Here is an 18,915-nt window from a genome sequence, read left to right on the forward strand (position 1 = left end):
TAGCTCCTCTTGATTATTTTTTTAATAGGCATGAGTACTGTACCTTACGCCGCTTGGGACAATGGAGTACTACATGTCCCCAAGACACCTTTAGGAATGCACAATGCATCTAACTGCATGCAGCCCAAAATGTATGAGCCAGGGTAGCGACTGCGCACTGTGCCTTTAGAATGAATTGCACTTCTGGGCTATGTCTACACTACACCGATCATTCGAAAGAAGTCTTTCTGGAAGATCTCTTCCAAAAGAACTTCTTTCAAAAGAGTGTGTCCTCACACAAAAAAGAGGATCAAAAAAGTGATCTATGCTTTCAAAAGACATTGTCTCCACAGCCCCCACTCTTTCAAAAGAATGGGCCAGGCACTGGAAAATCAGGTGCCATGAGGACTGCTTTTTTTGAAAAAAAAAAAAAAAAAAAAAAAGGCCCATGGAGTGTCTACATGTTTACTTTTGAAGGAAGCTTTCAAAAGAAGGCACTCTTCCTGATGTGGGAGTGGAAGAGCTTTCGAAAGGAGCTCCACAGTCTTTCGATTTACTTTCGATGCTCTACTGGATATTTCGAAAGAACCTCTTGTTTTGAAACAGCAACGAAGGGTCCTGTGGCACCTTATAGACTAACAGAAAAGTTTTGAGCATGAGCTTTTGTGAGCACAGACTCACTTAAGAACTTGCTAGTATAGATGCAGTCCTGGAGGGACATAGATGCATTATAACCCTGGACTCAGGCTCTGCAATTTGGACAAGTCCTTCCATGGCATGTGCAGGAGAGAGGCTCTTTTCAAGCTCCCTTCTGCACATCCAACCCCTTGCCCCAGCCTGGTGCAATGAGTGAGAACACAGTTGATGCAGAATCTATCCCTGTAGAACTAAATGCATGCAGTACAGGTAGGTCTACAGAAAGATACCATGAGTAATACTGGTGAGAAATCTGTTAATTATTATAATAACATGCAAAGTGAGTCTAGGGGCTTGTTTACGTGGCAAGTTACTATGTGACAAACTAGGATGTGAAGCTATAGCGTGCCAGCTTGCTATGCAATAGTACTCCATGTGGGCCCAGCTCCATCTCACTAAAAGTCCTGGAGTGCGGCCATCTGTGTAATCAAAAGCTATTTTCACAGTAAGATTAGCCAAATCTAATTTCTTACTGGGCTTTTGTTTCCAGTGGACAACTTATCTTTTATTGTACGTAGTGGAAATGACCAACTTTCTGGGCCAAGTATTGAAGTTCTCCCTTGGTTGCACTCAATCATTACCCAGGCAGAACTCCAATTTGCCGCAGTGAATTTTGCGTGAGAATAAGGATTGAGTATCAACCAAGTAAGGATTTAGGTCCTGTGGTTTTAGCACATAAATATAATTGGATTATGTTCCTTTTGCCATACTGAAAGTCAACCCAGTGCTAAAGTGAAAATAAGATTACAGTGTGCATACTGTTTCCTGAAGATAGTCTTGGGCCTTTCAAAGTCCGCAGCGTAGAAATGGACTCTGCCATCAGCAGATATAATTGAATACAGCACACTGTCTTCATGGTAGAGTGAGGAACTATGCAGCAAAACTGTAATAAAATATGAACTGGGATAACAAAAACCACTCAAATGAATGGAAAATATGTTGTTGAATCCACAGCAACAATATGGGATCCATTGAGCATTTTCAATACGTGCAGGCATAGCAAGCTCTCTCAGCGGGGGAGTAATCCTTATTGTATGCTGAATATTTCTGGCATCCCTGCTCTGTTCTGTGGCACACACTTGGTCAAAGAAAAAAAGCAAAATCCTACAAAAAGGATAAGAAAATATTTAACTTTTTGTGTGTATGTAAATGTTCATTATTATGTGTATGTTAAGGAAGGGAGACAGGATAGTCTTGAGGTTAAAGCCTACGTCGGGCATTCTGGGTTCTGTTCTTGGCTCTTCTGCTGACTTATTTGTGTTCTTAGTGAAGTCACTTAGAGCTAAATACACCAAGGAGACTTAGGCTTCACTTTGCAATGTCTAACATTTAGGTCTAGTGCAATTCCCTGTTCTGAGTAAGATAGCAGGGAACAGCAACCCACAGCACACATGCCAAGAGTGGCATATAAGCTGATTTTCATCGCCATGTGAGGCAGGAGCTCAGCCCTGCCCCTCCTCCCCCATGCAGCTGGGAGCTTGCTCAAAGCCATGTTGCCTGTGGATTAACAAAAGACCAGATACCAACCCCCACCTAACCGGTAAAGCTCTGCATCTTAATTTATTTATTAATGAAGCTGTTGTAAGGAGGACTATTAGTGATTTTAAAAAGTATCGCCAGCGCTTGGGCTGTACACACAGGTCAAAAGGTCAAATTTCTTGACTCCGCCTTGGAAAGGTTGCTGACCAATTCTCATGCATGGGGAAAGTTCAGTGCCTAGGAAAGCGATTGACAGAAACTGGTAAGCTGAATGGTGAACTGTTTATATTAGCCAATCAGAGGTGCTGGGGTGATGTCTCCAAGGGGGGCGGAGGGAGGGACTATTTCTGCTCCAGAGTCCTGCCTACCATAAAACATATCTTGGAATTAGGTGTGTAAGCCAGGGCTGCATTTCCTTGCAAAAAAATAGTTGAGATGCATCCTCTTCTTAACATAGTTACTCACTGGGTCCCAGAGAGCAACTCCAAAGCGTGTCGGTTAGCATATGTACCTGGGAGACCAAGGTTCCAGTTCCTGGTTTACTGCCTCTTTAGGCACCAAAGTTGAACAGCTCCAACAGGAGAGATTAAGAGAAGCCTTTTGCTAAATACCGTGTGCACAAGCAACAGAGAGTAAGCCGTGCTAGTCTATACACTATCAAAACAAAAAGCAGTCAAGTAGCACTTTAAAGACTAGCAAAATAGTTTATTTGTTACCTAATAAACTATTTTGCTAGTCTTTAAAGTGCTACTTGACTGCTTTTTGTTGTGAACAAGTAATTAGAGCACTGAGATGGGAAACTCATATGCTAATCTCAGCTTCAGCTGAGATAGATAAGAATTAGAATCTGTATCTCTTATGTCCTTGGTAATTCTTCTAGCCACTTGGTTATTGAGTATGACATAATAAGACAGTGTGTGAGTTAGACAGGCTCTGAAAATGCCTGCTAGGTAGCCCAGCCCTACAGATTAGACAGACAGGGGAATACCTCATTTGTGAATCCAGTCAAGACTTATACCGGAGCTGGCTGCCAAGCAATTTGGTGGTGATGGATTTTAGGTGGCTTTGTGTATTCCTGCCAGTAGAACTGCCTCAGTGTCTAGATAATATATGAACTTACCAAGTTAGGCAGCAGCTGAGTAGGGATTTTGAAGACTAGATATTGGTGAATGGCTAAAATGGAAATTAGGTGCTTAAATCCCTTTGTGTATCTAGTATTTAGTTCTCCTGGTCCTGTAAGGCACTCAGGTATATGCTTAATTTTAAGCACATGAGCAGTCTTGTTGATTTCAGTGGCATTACTTACACCCTTGAGTGCTTGGTGGATCAAGGCCTCAGTCTGTCTCTGACTCAGTTTTCTCATTTGTAAAACAGCAGTAATAAGATTTCTTGTTGACAGGGGTGAGGTTAGGATATGCTAGCTGATGTCTGTAAAGCACATTGTGATCCGTGGCTGGAAGGTGTCATACAAGTTCACAGTACTGAAATCTTGACTCATGGCTGGATGCATTTCATTCCTGGACATAGTTTAGAAAGAGTTGGAAATTGAATACTTCTCTCTAGGTGTCAGAGAAAGAGCAACATGGGAAGCTGTTCAGATACGTGATGTTCAATCACCCACAGAGTGAAAAACAAAACAAAACAAAACAACTTTCACCCTCGTTAAGGGCAAAGATCCTTAGTATGTACAAAAAACATCTACTCCAGTAATCCAAAATCCATGCTCGTCTTTTAACTGGAACAGTTGTAGAAGAAAGTCTGAAGAACACCTCCTCACCCCTCAAATATTTCTGAATAATAGCATAAACTCATTTCAAAAGTGTATCGTTGTGTTGCACGCTGCTCAGATAGTTTAGTTTTATGGCACAGAGTGATGCTGGTTAGTGAAAATTAAATCTCACTTGACAGAGAAATCTCCTCCAACATTTTGCTTAGTTTATTTGTTCTGACTTTGTAAAGCCAAACAAATTAACATTTTAGCAACTGACTCCCAGATATGAAACATGGCAATGGCACTAGAGCATAAATCTGCACAATTAGAATAATAGACCCTAGTAAAATGTTTTTTAAATACATTAGAAGCAGGAAGCCCGCTAAAAAAGCAGTGGGGCCCTTGGACGATAAAGATATAAAAGGAGCGATCAAGGAAGACAGTGCCATTGCGGAGCGATTAAATGATTTCTTTGCTTCAGTCTTCACGGCTGAGGATGTTACAGAGGTTCCTAAATTTGAGCCAGCCTTTTTAGGTGACAAATCTGAGGAACTCACTCAGATTGAAGTGACATTAGAGGAGGTTTTGGAGTTAAATGATAAGCTGAATAGTAACAAGTCTCCAGGACCAGACGGCATTCACCCAAGGGTTCTGAAAGAACTCAAATGTGAAATTGCGGAGTCATTAACAGTGGTTTGTAACCTATCCTTTAAATCCACTTTGGTACCAAATGGCTGGAAGACGGCCAATATAACACCAATATTTAAAAAAGGCTCTAGAGGAGACCCTGGCAATTATAGACCAATGAGTTTAACATCAGTACCAGGCAAATTAGTAGAAACACTAGTAAAGAATAAAATTGCAAGGCACGTAGAAGAGCACGAATTGTTGGGCAAAAGTCAGCATGGTTTCTGCAGAGGGAAGTTGTGTCTAACTAATCTATTAGAATTCTTTGAAGGGGTTAATAAACATGCGGACAAGGGGCACCCAGTGGACATAATATACCTAGATTTCCAGAAAGCCTTTGACACGGTCCCACACCAAAGGCTTTTATGTAAATTAGGTGGTCATGGGATAGGAGGAAAGATCCTTTCATGGATCGGGAATTGGTTAAAAGACAGAAAACAAAGGGTGGGAATAAATGGTAAATTTTCACAATGGAGGAGGGTAACTAGTGGTGTTCCCCAGGGTCAGTCCTGGGACCGATCCTGTTCAACTTGTTCATCAATGATCTAGAAAATGAGGTAAGCAGTGAGGTGGCCAAGTTTGCAGATGACACCAAGTTGTTCAGGACAGTCAAAACCAAAAGGGATTGTGAAGAACTACAAAAAGATCTCAGCAAACTGAGTGATTGGGCAGCAAAATGGCAAATGAAATTTAATGTGGGTAAGTGTAAGGTAATGCATGTTGGAAAAAATAACCCAAATTACACGTACTACATGATGGGGTCAAATTTAGCTACGACAGATCAGGAAAGGGATCTTGGAGTTATAGTGGATAGTTCTCTGAAGACATCCACGCAGTGTGCAGCGGCAGTTAGTAAGGCAAATAGGAAGTTAGGAATTATTAAAAAAGGGATCGATAATAAGACAAAAGATATCATACTTCCCCTATATAAAACTATGGTATGCCCACATCTTGAGTACTGCGTGCAGATGTGGTCTCCTCACCTCAAAAAAGATATATTGGCATTAGAAAAGGTTCAGAAAAGGGCGACTAAGATGATTAGGGGCTTGGAACGGGTCCCATATGGGGAGAGGCTGGAGAGACTGGGACTTTTCAGTTTGGAAAAGAGGCGATTGAGGGGCGATATGATAGAGGTATATAAAATCATGAATGGTGTGGAGAAAGTGAATATAGAAAAATTATTTACCTTTTCCCATAATACAAGAACTAGGGGACACCAAATGAAATTGATGGGTAGTAGGTTCAAAACTAATAAAAGGAAATTTTTCTTCACACAGCGCACAGTCAACCTGTGGAACTCCTTGCCCGAGGAGGCTGTGAAGGCCAGGACTCTATTAGGGTTTAAAAAAGAGCTTGATAAATTTTTGCAGGTTAGGTCCATAAATGGCTATTAGCCAGGGATAAAGTATGGTGCCCTAGCCTTCAGAACAAGGGCAAGAGACGGATGGCAGGAGATAAATCACTTGATCATTGTCTTCTGTTCTCCTTCTCTGGGGCACCTGGCATTGGCCACCGTCGGCAGATGGGATGCTGGGCTGGATGGACCTTTGGTCTGACCCAGTATGGCCATTCTTATGTTCTTATGTAAGTTTATGGTTGGAACAGACCTCAGGAGGTCATCTAGTCCAACCTCCCTACTCAAAGCAGAACCAACCACAACTAAATTGCTCCAGCCAGGGCTTTGGCAAGTCTCGCTATTAATAAGTCCAAGGAAGGAGATCCTACAGCCTATCTAGGTAACCCATTCCAGTGCTTCACCATCCTCCTAGTGAAACAGATTTTCCTAATATCCATCCTACACCTCCCACACTGCAACTTGAGACTACTGCTCCTCATTCTGTCATCTGTCAGCGCTGAGACCAGCCTCTCTCCATTCTCTTTAGAACACCTTTGAGGTAGTTGAAGGCTGCTATCAAATTGCATTCCCCACCCCGACTCTTCTCTTCTTCCGTCTAAGTAAGCCTATTTTCCTCAGCCTCTCATCTTGTCATGTGCCTCAGCCATCTAATAATTTTCATTGGCCTTCAATTTGTCCACATCCTTTCTGTAGTGGGGTGCCCTCCCTCCCCGTCAAAACTGGATGCAATACTTCAGATGTGGCCTCACCACTGCTGAATAGAGAGGAATGATAACTTCCCTAAATCTGCTGGGAATCCTCCTAACTAATGCAGCCCAATATGCCATTAATCTTCTTGGGAACAAGGACATACTTTCAATTTATATCCAGCTTCTCACCTACTGGAATCCCCCAGCTCCTTTTCTGCACAACTACCTAGCCAACCAGTCCGCAGCCAGTAGCAGGGCATAGATTCTTCTGTCCTAACAATAAGACTCTGCATGTGTCCTGGTTGAACCTCATCAGCTTTCTTTTGGCCCAATCCTCTAATTTGTCACTCTGGACCATTTCCATGCCTTCCAACATAGCTACCTCTCCCCCAGCTTAGTGTCATCCAAAAACTTGCTGAGTCTGCAAACCACCCCATCTTAGAGATCATTAATGAAGATGTTGAACAAAACCTGCCCCAGGATTAGCCCTTGGGGCACTCTCCTTGATGCCAGACTTTAAGGAAGTTTTGCACCCTCCTTTGAAGCATCTGGTATGAGCCAACATTGGAGACTGATGTGGGACTGTGATGTAAGATGGGAGAAGGCAATGTGAGGCAATGTAAGGTAAGGTACTCAGGAGATCTGTATTCTGTTCTTGGTGCAGCCACAACTTGCTAAGAGACTTTGGGAAGCTTTTCAACCTCCCTGTACCTCAATTTCCCCATAGTAAAATGGGGGTAATAATGATAGCTTCCTTTGGTATAGGATTTTAAGTAGAAAAGATGAAAAAGGTTGTATAAATTTTATAAGGTTGCTTTGTTTGTTGTTCTTTAGCTATTGTCTACTATATGAGTGATCAGCTGGGCCGATTCCTGTCTTCTATATCTTAAGCATGATGCTAAATATCAAGTAAACTTTGGTAAAATAACATTCTGACCTCAAGAACTCCCATGAAATGCATTTTTTCTGCAAATCCTGGCTTTGCAGCCCTGGTCCTGGATCCTTGTCCATCATGGTGGCCCAATCCTGACTGAGGCTGCAGCTTCCCGGCGTGGTGGCCCAGCCCCAGCCATGGCTGCTTGAGGGGCTTCCTGACTCCCAGGGTCTGAACCTGGCTATGGCTCCCTAACTGCTGCCCACTTCCTGGCCTGTGGCCACATCCTAGACCCCATTGGCTTCCTGGCCCCTGCTGGTTTCCTGCCCTGGGTACAGCTCCCAGCTACCTAACTCCCAGCTGGCTCCCTCTGGTCCAGCACATGCATGCTCCTGCCAGACCACAGATTTTGCTGAACCAGAGCCAAACTGGGCAGGAAGTAGAGTTTACCTTCTGTACCTATAGAGCTAACTTCAGCACCATTTTTCTACTCGCCATTTTAAGCATAGTTTAATCCTTCATACTTTTTGTGCTTCTAAGTCAGTGCAGGAGTAGGGCCACAGCATAGCCCAATTCACATCTCTGTGGTACTTTTCAGTGAGTTGGAATCATCCATTCTGAGCTCCATGATTCTCACGTGATCTAAAAGGAAGACACTTGGTTCTTGGCTGAATAGAACAAATGTAAACCAAACAACAGACATACACTGTGGGAGGCCAGGCTGAAAGGGAGAGAAGGTGGTGAGTGCTTAGGTTGTAATCATGGGGGGAAAGTCTGTGACACAGTAGCTAAGATGTGAAGCAGCACTCATGAAAACCACAAAGAAACCATTAATATGAAGCCTGCTGTTAAATCTCTGATATTCCTAAATATTAGAAGATTTGATTTTTGAATTAGTCACTGTCACAGTTTACTCAGCAATTGTTTAACACAGACATCCTTTGAAAAAGGCAAATGGAAAAGTTTTGAATGTAATCCCTAGTTTTGCATGTATGTGAATAGCCAGCACAGGGTTAGGACGGTAAACCTTTTCCTCCAGGAAGAAATGTCTTGGACTGAAGATGACATTTGTCATTTTGAAGTTGTCAAGGGGAAAATGAATAGTGAATATTTTCAAAGTTGTGGAATAAATGGAAACCAATCTTTGCTCTCGGAGATCATCACCATATATATAACTGGCTCCATTTGAAAGAAGACTTTATTAATCCTTGAAGTTCTACAAAACATATTGAGAGGGAAAGGAAGTTTTATTATATGGCACTTGGTTAGAAACAGTCTGAATGGAATGTATTTCCTTATTTTCCCACCCGCTATAAAGTCTTTTTGCATATTTGATAGCAGTCTTCAACTTCCTGTAGGGGGGTTCTAAAGAGGATGGAGAGAGGCTGTTCTGAGTAGTGACAGATTGAAGAATAAGGAACAATGGTCTCAAGTTACAGAGGGGGATGTGTAGGCTGGATATTTGGAAAAAACTATTTCACTAGCAGGGTGGGGAAGCACTGGAATGAGTTACCTAGAGAAGTGGTGGAATCTCCATCCCTAAAGGTTTTTAAGTCCTGGCTTGACAAAGTCCTGACTGGGATGATTTAGATGGGGTTGGTCCTGATTTGGGCAGGGGGCTAGATTTGATGACCTCCTGAGGTCTCTTCTAGCCCTAGGATTCTGTGATTCACACATCATGATAATTAGAGATTGACGGTTGTTGAATTAAATGGGAGCAAGAGCAGGGCAGCTGCACTGGAGTTTGACTCAGGCTCTCATAAGGTTGTTTAGACATTGGAGGTTGAGATTGAGTTCAGCAGTTCTTAACTTGAGGTTACAAATGAAGGTAATTGCTTAAGCCTTAGGTTAACAAACTGAGGGGCTGCCCGCTGGAGTTCTGCTAACACAGAGGGGCAGACATCTCCTGTATTCAGGACAGATTTGCTGGGCCTCTGAGTGAGGGTGGTGGAGTGAGGAAGCTCTGTGCTTCCTAAAGGGGTGAGGCTTTGGGCATAGGGAAAGGATCCCATCACCCCACCCTGACTTGCAAGGAGGGGAGAGCTGCTTGGGAGGAGTTGCTTGAGTTTCTTAGATCACAGGGCTGGAAGAGACCTGAGGAGGTCCTCAAGCAGAACAGGAGGGACAGCCAGCCTTCAGTGTGATCTGGAGCATGCCACACAGGCCCCCTTAACCAGCCCTCAGAGCTGCCTGGAGCACACTGCATGATACTCTGGTGGTAATTCAAAGGACCCTGCGGTCCAGCCATGCCGTCTCCTGCAGTAGTAGCCGTGGCAAAGCAACAAGGGGCCCCTTTGAATAGCTGGGCCTGGGGCAACTGCCCTTCTTGGTCCCCCTCTCCCACCGCCATTGGCAGGCCTGCCTGGATTGCTTAGGAGGCTGTTGAAGAAATCGTCTTCGGCAGTGGCCATGACTCCTGTACGTCCAATGCCGTGAAACCTACCACAAAAGCGCCTGTGAAAAGCTGAATCAGGCACCAGTGGTGTAAAATGTTTAGGAGAAAAAAAAATGGCAAAAGGGAAGGTGAAATCTGCAGCCACGTGGCTGAATATTACTCAGCTTCAGAGAATGAACCAACAGCTCTTAGTGGAGGTGGGGGGAGGGAAGGGGAAGAATTTCCTGACCACAACCCCCTCCCCCATGGTCCCGGGGAGCATGGCTGTGTTTGCACAGTGAGGTATTTCCCCTGGCTTTGTCTGGGAGCTGGCTCAGGAACTCTGTCTCTCGCTGGTGTCACATTGCTCGGCAACTTCCCGGAATGTGCCAGGGTTTCCAGGAGTGAAACAGCCATCTTTTCCCTTCCCCCGCTTTCCTCGATCCTCATCCACAGCCTGACACTGAGGCTGGAGAGCTGCAGCGGCTGCTGGCCAGCTGCCAGCCATGCACCGACCCAGCTAATGAGGGCCAGGTTTATTCCGCTAGCACTGCTGCCAGGGAGACAATGTAGCTAGAAGAAGGAAAAGAAATTCACGTCAGCCACGACTTTCCCTTTCTGTTTTTTTTTTTTAAGTGTCTGCCTGGAGGACGGGGGTCCAAGATCTACTGGGAGACATACAATATATGACTTATCAATAGCAGCACAACTATTCTGTTAACAAGCATGCACTTATTTATGCCAGATGGGTAGCTGTGTTAGTCTGTAGCGTCACAAAAAACAAACAAAAAAACCCAACAAGCAGTCCTGGAGCACCTTAAAGACTAACAGTTTTATTTATTAGGTAACAAGCTTTCATGGCTAATATTAAATCTGAAGTGGGTCTTACCCATGAAGGCTCGTTATCTAATAAATAAAATTGTTAGTCTTTAAGGTGCTCCAGGACTGTTAATGTACCCCAGAAAGCACTCACACAACTGGACTTCTGAAGTGGGTTTAGCCTTGCATTGCATATACTGTAAGGTCCCCACATTCATGAACTTAATGTTCACAAATTCAATTATTCAGAAAAGCCGCCACTTCCCAGGGCTCTGGTGGGGAGTGCCAGCAGCTACCATTTCCCCTGGGGCCTTGGGGCAGGAACGCCAGAGGCCACCGCTTCCCTGGGGCAGGGAGCGCTGGTGTCTGCCGCTTTCTCAGGGCTTGGAGCCCCCCCCCGGCAGGTATTTGTGAAAATCAACATTCGTGAGGGTCCTGAACACAGAACCCTCATGAATGTTGAGGCCCTACTGTACACTGCAGAGCCATAGGCTAGCTAAAAGTCCTTTTATTCAGTGAAGTGTTTTCCTGAGAAACACCCACCCACCCCAGCAGGCAGGCGTAGTGCTTGTCTGCTCTGCTCTGGGGAAAACAAGGCTCCCACATGTATGGGGCCCGGAGGTGGTGTCAGAATAAAATGCCTGGCTGCGGGCAAAGGAGGATCCCATCACAACCACCCACTTTTGCAAAGAGGGGAGAGCTGCTTGGGAGGGGTTGCCTGAATTTCTTAGCTCCCAGGGCTGGAAGAGACTTCAGGAGGTGATCCAGCCCAGCACTCTGCTCAAAGCGGGACCAACCCTATTAGTGACCTTTCACGCCTGAGGCCAGCATGATAACCCCTACACTACAGCCACACAGGCGCTAGCAACAGGTTTCTAGGCTGCACTGGGCTCTTGCTTTCTCTTTTCCAACAGCCCTCTCCCTAGAGCCGCTGGGAGAGCGTTTTAAGGGGGGGGGGTAGTTCTCTCAGCTCACCCCCTACCCCCCCCCCCCAAGGCGTTTGTTTCACAAATCAGCCGACTGGTAACAAGGGGACAGAGGAGGGTAATTGGTTGGCTGGGGGAGAACAGGGCCATTGCCCGGTGGAGAGGCGGGGGGAAGCACTGCACAGCCAGGCTTGGGGGGGCGGGGGGGAACCAGGGAGCGCTCAGCTGTCCTCAGCGTTCTGCCCCGGATGCTCTGAGGCCACTGGCCTCAGCGCCAGAGCCCTGGTCCTGGGAGGTAGGTTGAGGGGGACGCCGGAAGCTTCCTGCCCTGCCCCAAGCCGCGTAGGGACAGTCAGGGACGTCCCTTTGCTTCGCCCGCCTCCTCCCGGGTAAAGCGCACCCGGGGAGGGCCGGCCGCGTGCGGCTGGAGCTGGGCTCGCCTTCCAGGTGGAGCAGAGCAAATTGGCAGCTCCCAGGCGGGAATTCGCCGCGGGCTGGGAATGACTTCCAAAGCGCTTCCTCGCGGGGCTGATTGACAGCCGGCAGGCGCAGGAGCGTCTATAAAAGCAGGGAGCAGCCCCCCTCGCAAGCCACTGGCAGCGACCTCCGCCGGAGCGCGGCCGACCCTGCACCCCCGCGGCAGCTTGGAGTTTGCACGTCGCTGTTGCAGATCATTCCTGCTCGCTTTTCCTTTGGACTTGGTTTGGAGCATTAACACGAAAAGAGCAGCAGCAGCAGGTACTTTTATGCCGGGTAAGGGGGGAAGGTTTTTTTTTTTTAAGATTTCATACTGGCAATGCACTGATTAGCAGAAAAACGCTATCGTGAGCCGGGAGTGGTGGATCTGTCAGATTAGTTTAGCAATTGAGCTGCTGTTCTTCATCTCTCTGGAGGACTCTCATTGTAGCTAAGAATATGGTCCCTGAATACTCTAACAAGTATTCATGATTTGTGTAGGTAGAGTGTAGGTTTGGTTTTTTGCAAGATTATATATTTCCTATTGACTTCTCATTTCAGAAGCAACATTTAAAAAAGGGGTGTAAGCATATTTCTTATACTACTGCTCCTTGGATATTCATTGAATCCAATCTACCCACATATGTACATTACATGGAAAAGAAAATACTTGTAAATGGCTCCTGTTGCATCTGTCAAAACATACTTGAACTAAGACTTTTAGCCAACCTTCCCCTTACCCCCTGCCCCAAATTTGCCGATAAATGGTTTTGTAGTATTGTCAGGTGCAACAAACAATTATGGATTTATCTCAAAAGTTTGACGTTTGTGTAAAAGTTAAAGTTCCTGAAGATTTTTGTAATTTAGGTTACACATTTTGTAGAGTATCATGGTAACCTACTGGTATCTTGAAATACGTGTGCCTGTACTGCACAGCTGGCAAACTGAGTTTGCTCTGTTTAACAGACATGAGTTTAGAGGAAAATGCAGATGTACTGCTTACTCAGCTATATCACCATACAGCGATACCCAAAGGGAATGCTAGCTACCTAGAAGTCAGCATTGAGATAAATGTTATGTGCGTGACTTTTTTCGAGTGGCATCTTAACAAGTTGAATAGTACTCATGAAGATCCTTTGTCTTGCAAAGAATTCAGCTATATATTGCCATTCACAGTGGGGTTAAGAGGGAACAACTGGTATACTCTATGTCCTGTCGGTTAAAACTTTGAAGATGTCTCATGTATCATGGAAAAACTTTGAAGAAAATTCTGCTGACATAGCATAGATTTTGTTTGTGTGTGTGTGTGCGCCCTTTTTATTTTTTGGGGCATGTGCATGTGTACAGGAGATTATTTTTACAACTACTATTAAAATCATCATGCTCTGCATTTGATGTCAAAAATCAAGTCCAGAGGATGCAGTAGTGATGTCATAAACCTAAGAGCATGACCATATATATTGGATAAGCAGGGACGCTCTTAATCAAAAATATGCTGTTTCATCTTAAAATGAACCAATCAACAAACAGGAAGAGAAAGTCAGTGAATATGCAATGTTAGCTATAAACTGAATTGCTTTTGGTCACAGTATTGTTTTCAGTACAAGCCCGCGAGACATCCAAGGTCATTACAGTTGACCAGGAGCATTTACCTAACTGATTTTTTTTGGTTTATTTGTAGGAGTTATGCTACAGAGGAGCAGGCTGTTGTGGCTAATTGTCTTGCTAACTTTGTGGGATTCATCAAATGCTCAGGGTAAGTTTTGAAATTTCTTAACCAGATGAAGCTTAAGAGATTTGAAAGCCAGCAGAAATTACAGTAATTTGCAAAGCTAAAGGTTGACTTTAAAAATGATATATCTAAACCCACTGGAGAAAACACAGTAATAGTCAAATCTAAAGAAAATTGCTTGCTTAAAATAAAGTAAGGCAAAAAATTTAAAATACATCTTATTACTCCTGGTGCCTTTGTGTGATAACATTTACCCATTACTGATAAAAGAAATATATAAAAATAGTTTTTCTGTACAGAACCTTGACCTACATTGCCTATATAATTGCTAAACCAGTTCCTTCTATAGTGTGCATGTAATATGAGACTTAAAGGGACTGGGTGGGTAGAAGATGCTTTGTCAGAAATTTAGAAAGAAGAAAACATCTATAGATGAGATTGTCTGTGTTAAAATGGCACAATGCCAGATATTAACTCCACGTAGTCTCCTGAGCCCAATTCATAGCTGGCTAACTCCACCCTCTTCCTAAGAGCTAACCTCTTGTAACATGGTGTTCATAATTCGACTCTTCTTCACTCTGAGTCAAAGCAGTTAACTTTGAAACCCTGTCCTTGTAAAAATAAGCATGCTTATGTGTGTAGAATATTGTTCACTTTCACGAAGAATTTTTTTTGACCAAATAGAAGTTGCAAAATAGATCAGAATACTGTTTATTATGCTATGCTGAATATACCATATCCTCCTCTTTTCCAAGCAGATGGAAGTAATGTGATTAATGTGCCAAACAGGTAGCAAACATGCTAGCATCTATCAAATAGTTAGAATTATTGGGTGTACTAGGCACACTTATTTTCCCTTGTGTCCATTTTTGTATTCATATAGCTAAATGCTATTGATTTTTGCAGATGGTAACACGGAAGATGAGACGACGTTTGACTTATTTCAAATCAGTAACATAAGCCGAAAGACAATTGGAGCAAAAATTTTTCGGGGTCCAGATCTCACCGTTGCAGCATATCGTTTCATCCGATTTGACCACATTCCTCCATTTAATCCAGAGAAATTCAAACAGATTCTCAAACTCATCCACCAAAATGAGGGCTTTATTCTTTCAGCCATCCTAAGGCAAGACAGGCAATCCAGAGGTACTATCATTGCTTTAGAGGGCCCTGGCATCTCTCAGAGACAATTTGAGATTATTTCCAATGGCCGAGCCAATACTCTGGACCTTATATATTGGGCAGATGGTTCCCAGAATGTAATTTCCCTGGAAGATGTGGACCTAGCAGACTCCCATTGGAAGAACATCACAATACAAGTAACAGGAGAGAACTATAGCCTCTATGTTGGTTGTGACCTTATTGACAGCTTCATCCTGGAGGAACCTTTCTTTGAACATCTAAAAGCAGAGAACAGTAGAATGTATGTGACAAAGGGGTCCATTCGAGAGAACCATTTCAGGGTAGGTAATATGAAAGAATTACGGACTGTGGTGAGGTAAATAATTCAGCTACAGTTCATTTTAGAAGACAATAGGTACAATTCTACTTTAATGTGCACTTCAAAGTCAGTGGAGAAGCCTGGATGACAGAAAAGGATTTGGTTCAATATATTTTTTTAGTTGTTTGCTTGGAATCAATTGTATAAATCTTAGTATCCATGAAAGTGAGTGATTGATACAGCTAAGTCTACAGCCATGCAAAATGCACTCCATCTGCGTACAGATTTCCCCACGCAATTTGTCAGCACTAGTAACCCTTTTTCCTGTTTGTGAAGCTTCCCATAGCAGAGAGTATCAAGAGTGTCATATTTTATGGAGAATTTTAGAGCTGGTCAAAGTTTTCCAGCAGAACATTTTCTGTCAGAAAATACGGGGTCAGCAAAAGTGGAATGTTTCACAGAAATATGTCAGTTTTGATGATATTTCATTTCAAAAGAAAAGTAAAGAAAACATTAAGACAAGGGGTAGGTCTACACAGCAAATTTATTTCAAAATAACAGCCATTATTTCAAAACAACTATCTTAGCATCTACACAATACATCCACTACTGCAAAATATTTTGAAATAGTGTTTGGTTTAGTTTGAAGTTCGTAAACCTCATTGCACAAGGAACAGCACTTATTTCAGAATAGGTGGTGTTAAGACTGGGAATAGAGCCCATTTCGAAATGAGCCATAATGCGTCCAATGGCTCTATTTCTAAATAGATTCTGTGTGTGTAGATGCTGTATTTTGAAGTAGCTAAATGGTATTTCAAAATGCATTTTTTGGTGTGGCAGTATTATTCTGGAATAGCTCTTCCAGAATAGCTTATTTTGAAATAAGACTGCTGTGTAGACATACCCGAGAATGAAACATTCCACCGGAAACTTGTCTGAGCAGGATGTTTTGATTTTTCTAGATTCAAGTGACTTTGTTTCAATCTCCTTTATTTTTTTTTTTTAATATATAAAATACAATTTTAAAAGTCACAATGGGACTGAAACATTTTGATTGATCCAAAATTTGTGTGTAAGGGGAGGGGAGGGGAGGGGAGAAGACTTTTGGATAAGGATATATATATATAGTTCCATTTCAGAATGGAAAACATTCTGAAATAGTCGATTATTCTGTCAAAAGGGAAAATTCAGCTGTTGTCCTGCTCTGAATGTTTGTACAAAGGTCTTTTGGGGGCTAGGGTGAACTATCCAATGAGCGGAACCATGAACTCTGGATCTGAAAAGCCAGTGCCCACAACCCACTTGCTACCCAGTCTTCAATCTGAGAATTGAATTGCTAGCCAAACTGCATGGAAATAGATATTCAAATTCACAACAGGACAGTAGCATGAAATTAAACTAGTCAAATGTTACTTTATCATGACTCATTCAGGGGAAAAAAACACACGTGTTTTGAACTTCATTAGTATAAAAGTAATAACGTAACCAAGTTATCAAAGTTAACTTTCAGTATGTATTTCTAATGGAATGTATCATAGGTTACTTTTGAGTATTTACCTGTGATTATATCCAGTCAATATAGTGAGGAGGTTAAGGTGGAGGATAATAAATAATATGATATAAATTTGATCCCGAATTGATCTGAAGGTTGTTTTCTTTAATTACAGGGTCTAATTCAAAATATGCATTTAATATTTGATACATCTATAGAGGATGTTCTGCATAGCAAAGGATGTCAGAAGAGCCAGACAAGTATGTATATTTTTTCACACTATCATTATTCAATTGAGTCTGAAAATGAAGAAGCCTAAGGTTGATGCATTAACCTCAGCCCATAACATAGCTCTCATTGAAGACGGTGTGAATTGTGGGTAGGGCAGAGGTAGAACATGGCTCTGAAAAGTTTGGAGTTGCTGACCAGTTACTTATGGCCATTGCTTGGGAGTGGCACACAAATGCCGGGTCTACACTAGGAGGTAAAATCAATTTTAGACTCCCAAATCCAGCTATAAGAATTGCGTAGCTGGACTTGATGTACCTAGAATCAGTTTTTGCCACTGTCCACGCAGTGGGAGGTCAATGGGAGAAACTCTCCCATCAACTTCCCTTACTCCTCATCTGCCAGGAGTACTGGGGTCCACAGCAGCGCCATGACAGTTTGATTTAGGGCATCCTCACTAAGTGCACTAAATCAAATACCAGAAGATCAACCGCCAGCAGGTCAGTCTTCCCCTAAGTCTAGCCATACCCAGAGCAAATTGGTGTAAGCTTTGGTATGAAGGTTTGGAATAGATATAATCACAATCTTCCTTCTGACAGACAATCTGATCTTTTTATCCCTGCCTCTCAGATTTAAAAATTTGGCTCTTTATGCTGTTATTTCAAAATAACTTTACTGTGTAGACCTACCCTATGTCTACACAGAAGCGTTATTTCAAAATAAGCTATTCCCTTTGGCTGGACTTCACCCTTCCATGTAAGTCTAGTGGAGGAGCAAGGCTAGGGCTTTGAGTGCACTTGGTGATGCTGGACACTAGATGTACTTGGTCAAAGCTTGCTTATGGATAATTTAATGTTTTATTTGAAAACTATTTAAAGTATAGCTGAGAGAACTGGAAGGCTTGGGAAATGGGAGGGTTGAGGGATGTCTTCCTGGAAACAGGCAGAAATGGTTGTTCTTCATTTGGATTCTGGAAAGAGGCAGAAGGTGCAAGCTACTAGACTCATATTTCCATGGGAACTTTGAGGAGGCAAGATTACAGAATGGCCCTGCTCCTTCCATGGACTGTTGCTGTTCATCCGTGGAGTAGATTTTAGCAGTTCTTGTTACTTAATGTATGTACTATGATGAACATAGCATCTCAACCTTTGTGACATGTGACATTTTGCAAAACACTATCTGGGATTTATGAAAATTAATCTTGGAACACCATGATGGATTTTCATGAATCCCAGATAGCGCTTGCAAGCTTGCAGATGATACTTTTTCCTTGGTATTTCAGCACAAATCTAATGTAGGTTTCATATAAAGCGTGACAGGGTCCCTATCAAGCCCCTCGGCATTTCTGTGCTACTCGGCTGTTTAGTGTGTGGCTCAGAGACTCAAGGTGGCCCCTTAGCTGCCTGGAGTCTTCCAAAGGCAAGGGTTTCCGCTTACCGAGCCATTCTCATCACAGGCAAGTCCTCAGTGAAGGTGGAGCAGACCCCTGTTACAGAGTTTGGGCTGCCCAGGGCAGGAGAGAGGTGAGGAGAGTCCAGCCCCACCTGCTACCCTGAACTCCGGCCCAGGGTCCCTGGGAGAGAGAGAGAGTTAGTGAGGTTTTCACCACTGCCCTATCATATCAAACTCTCCCTGGGCCACTTCACCTACCACTTCCCTCAGGTATCTGGTCGCACTGCACTGCAACCTTCAGCCTTTTCCTCCTTGTGCACCTCCCAACTCTTCTCCCTGCTGCCTGCCTTTTATAGGGAGTCTCTTGGCTTACCGTTTGAAGCAGATTCCTGATTAGCCTAGTGCTGCAAGCTGGTCCTTAATAGGCCTCAGCTGTGAGCTTAGTTAGGGAGTGGAAAGGCATTGACCCAGTTCCCTGTGTACATATCTCCTGTTAGGCTCTTGCAGCCTGCAGGCTGTGTTCTGCCACAGAAGCTGTTCTCTATTTAGATAACCTCTGTACTTGCAGGTAAAAATCCCAACT

The 18,915-nt window shown here is 43.4% G+C and overlaps 1 protein-coding gene across 2 annotated transcripts in view; it reads left to right on the plus strand.

The window, feature by feature from the left end:
- The first annotated feature begins 12,207 nt into the window (after window positions 1-12,207).
- Window positions 12,208-18,915, plus strand: part of THBS2 (thrombospondin 2) — a 49,365-nt gene continuing 42,657 nt past the window's right edge. For both annotated transcript variants that reach the window (XM_074988668.1, XM_074988669.1), the window contains exons 1-4: window positions 12,208-12,329; window positions 13,729-13,803; window positions 14,686-15,242; window positions 16,888-16,972. In XM_074988668.1, the coding sequence (XP_074844769.1) occupies window positions 13,734-13,803; window positions 14,686-15,242; window positions 16,888-16,972 (712 nt within the window). In that variant the 5' untranslated portion in view covers window positions 12,208-12,329; window positions 13,729-13,733. The remainder of the gene's footprint in view (window positions 12,330-13,728; window positions 13,804-14,685; window positions 15,243-16,887; window positions 16,973-18,915) is intronic.

The sequence above is a fragment of the Carettochelys insculpta genome, chromosome 3 (genome assembly GCF_033958435.1).
Source record: "Carettochelys insculpta isolate YL-2023 chromosome 3, ASM3395843v1, whole genome shotgun sequence".
Lineage (NCBI taxonomy): Eukaryota > Metazoa > Chordata > Testudines > Carettochelyidae > Carettochelys > Carettochelys insculpta.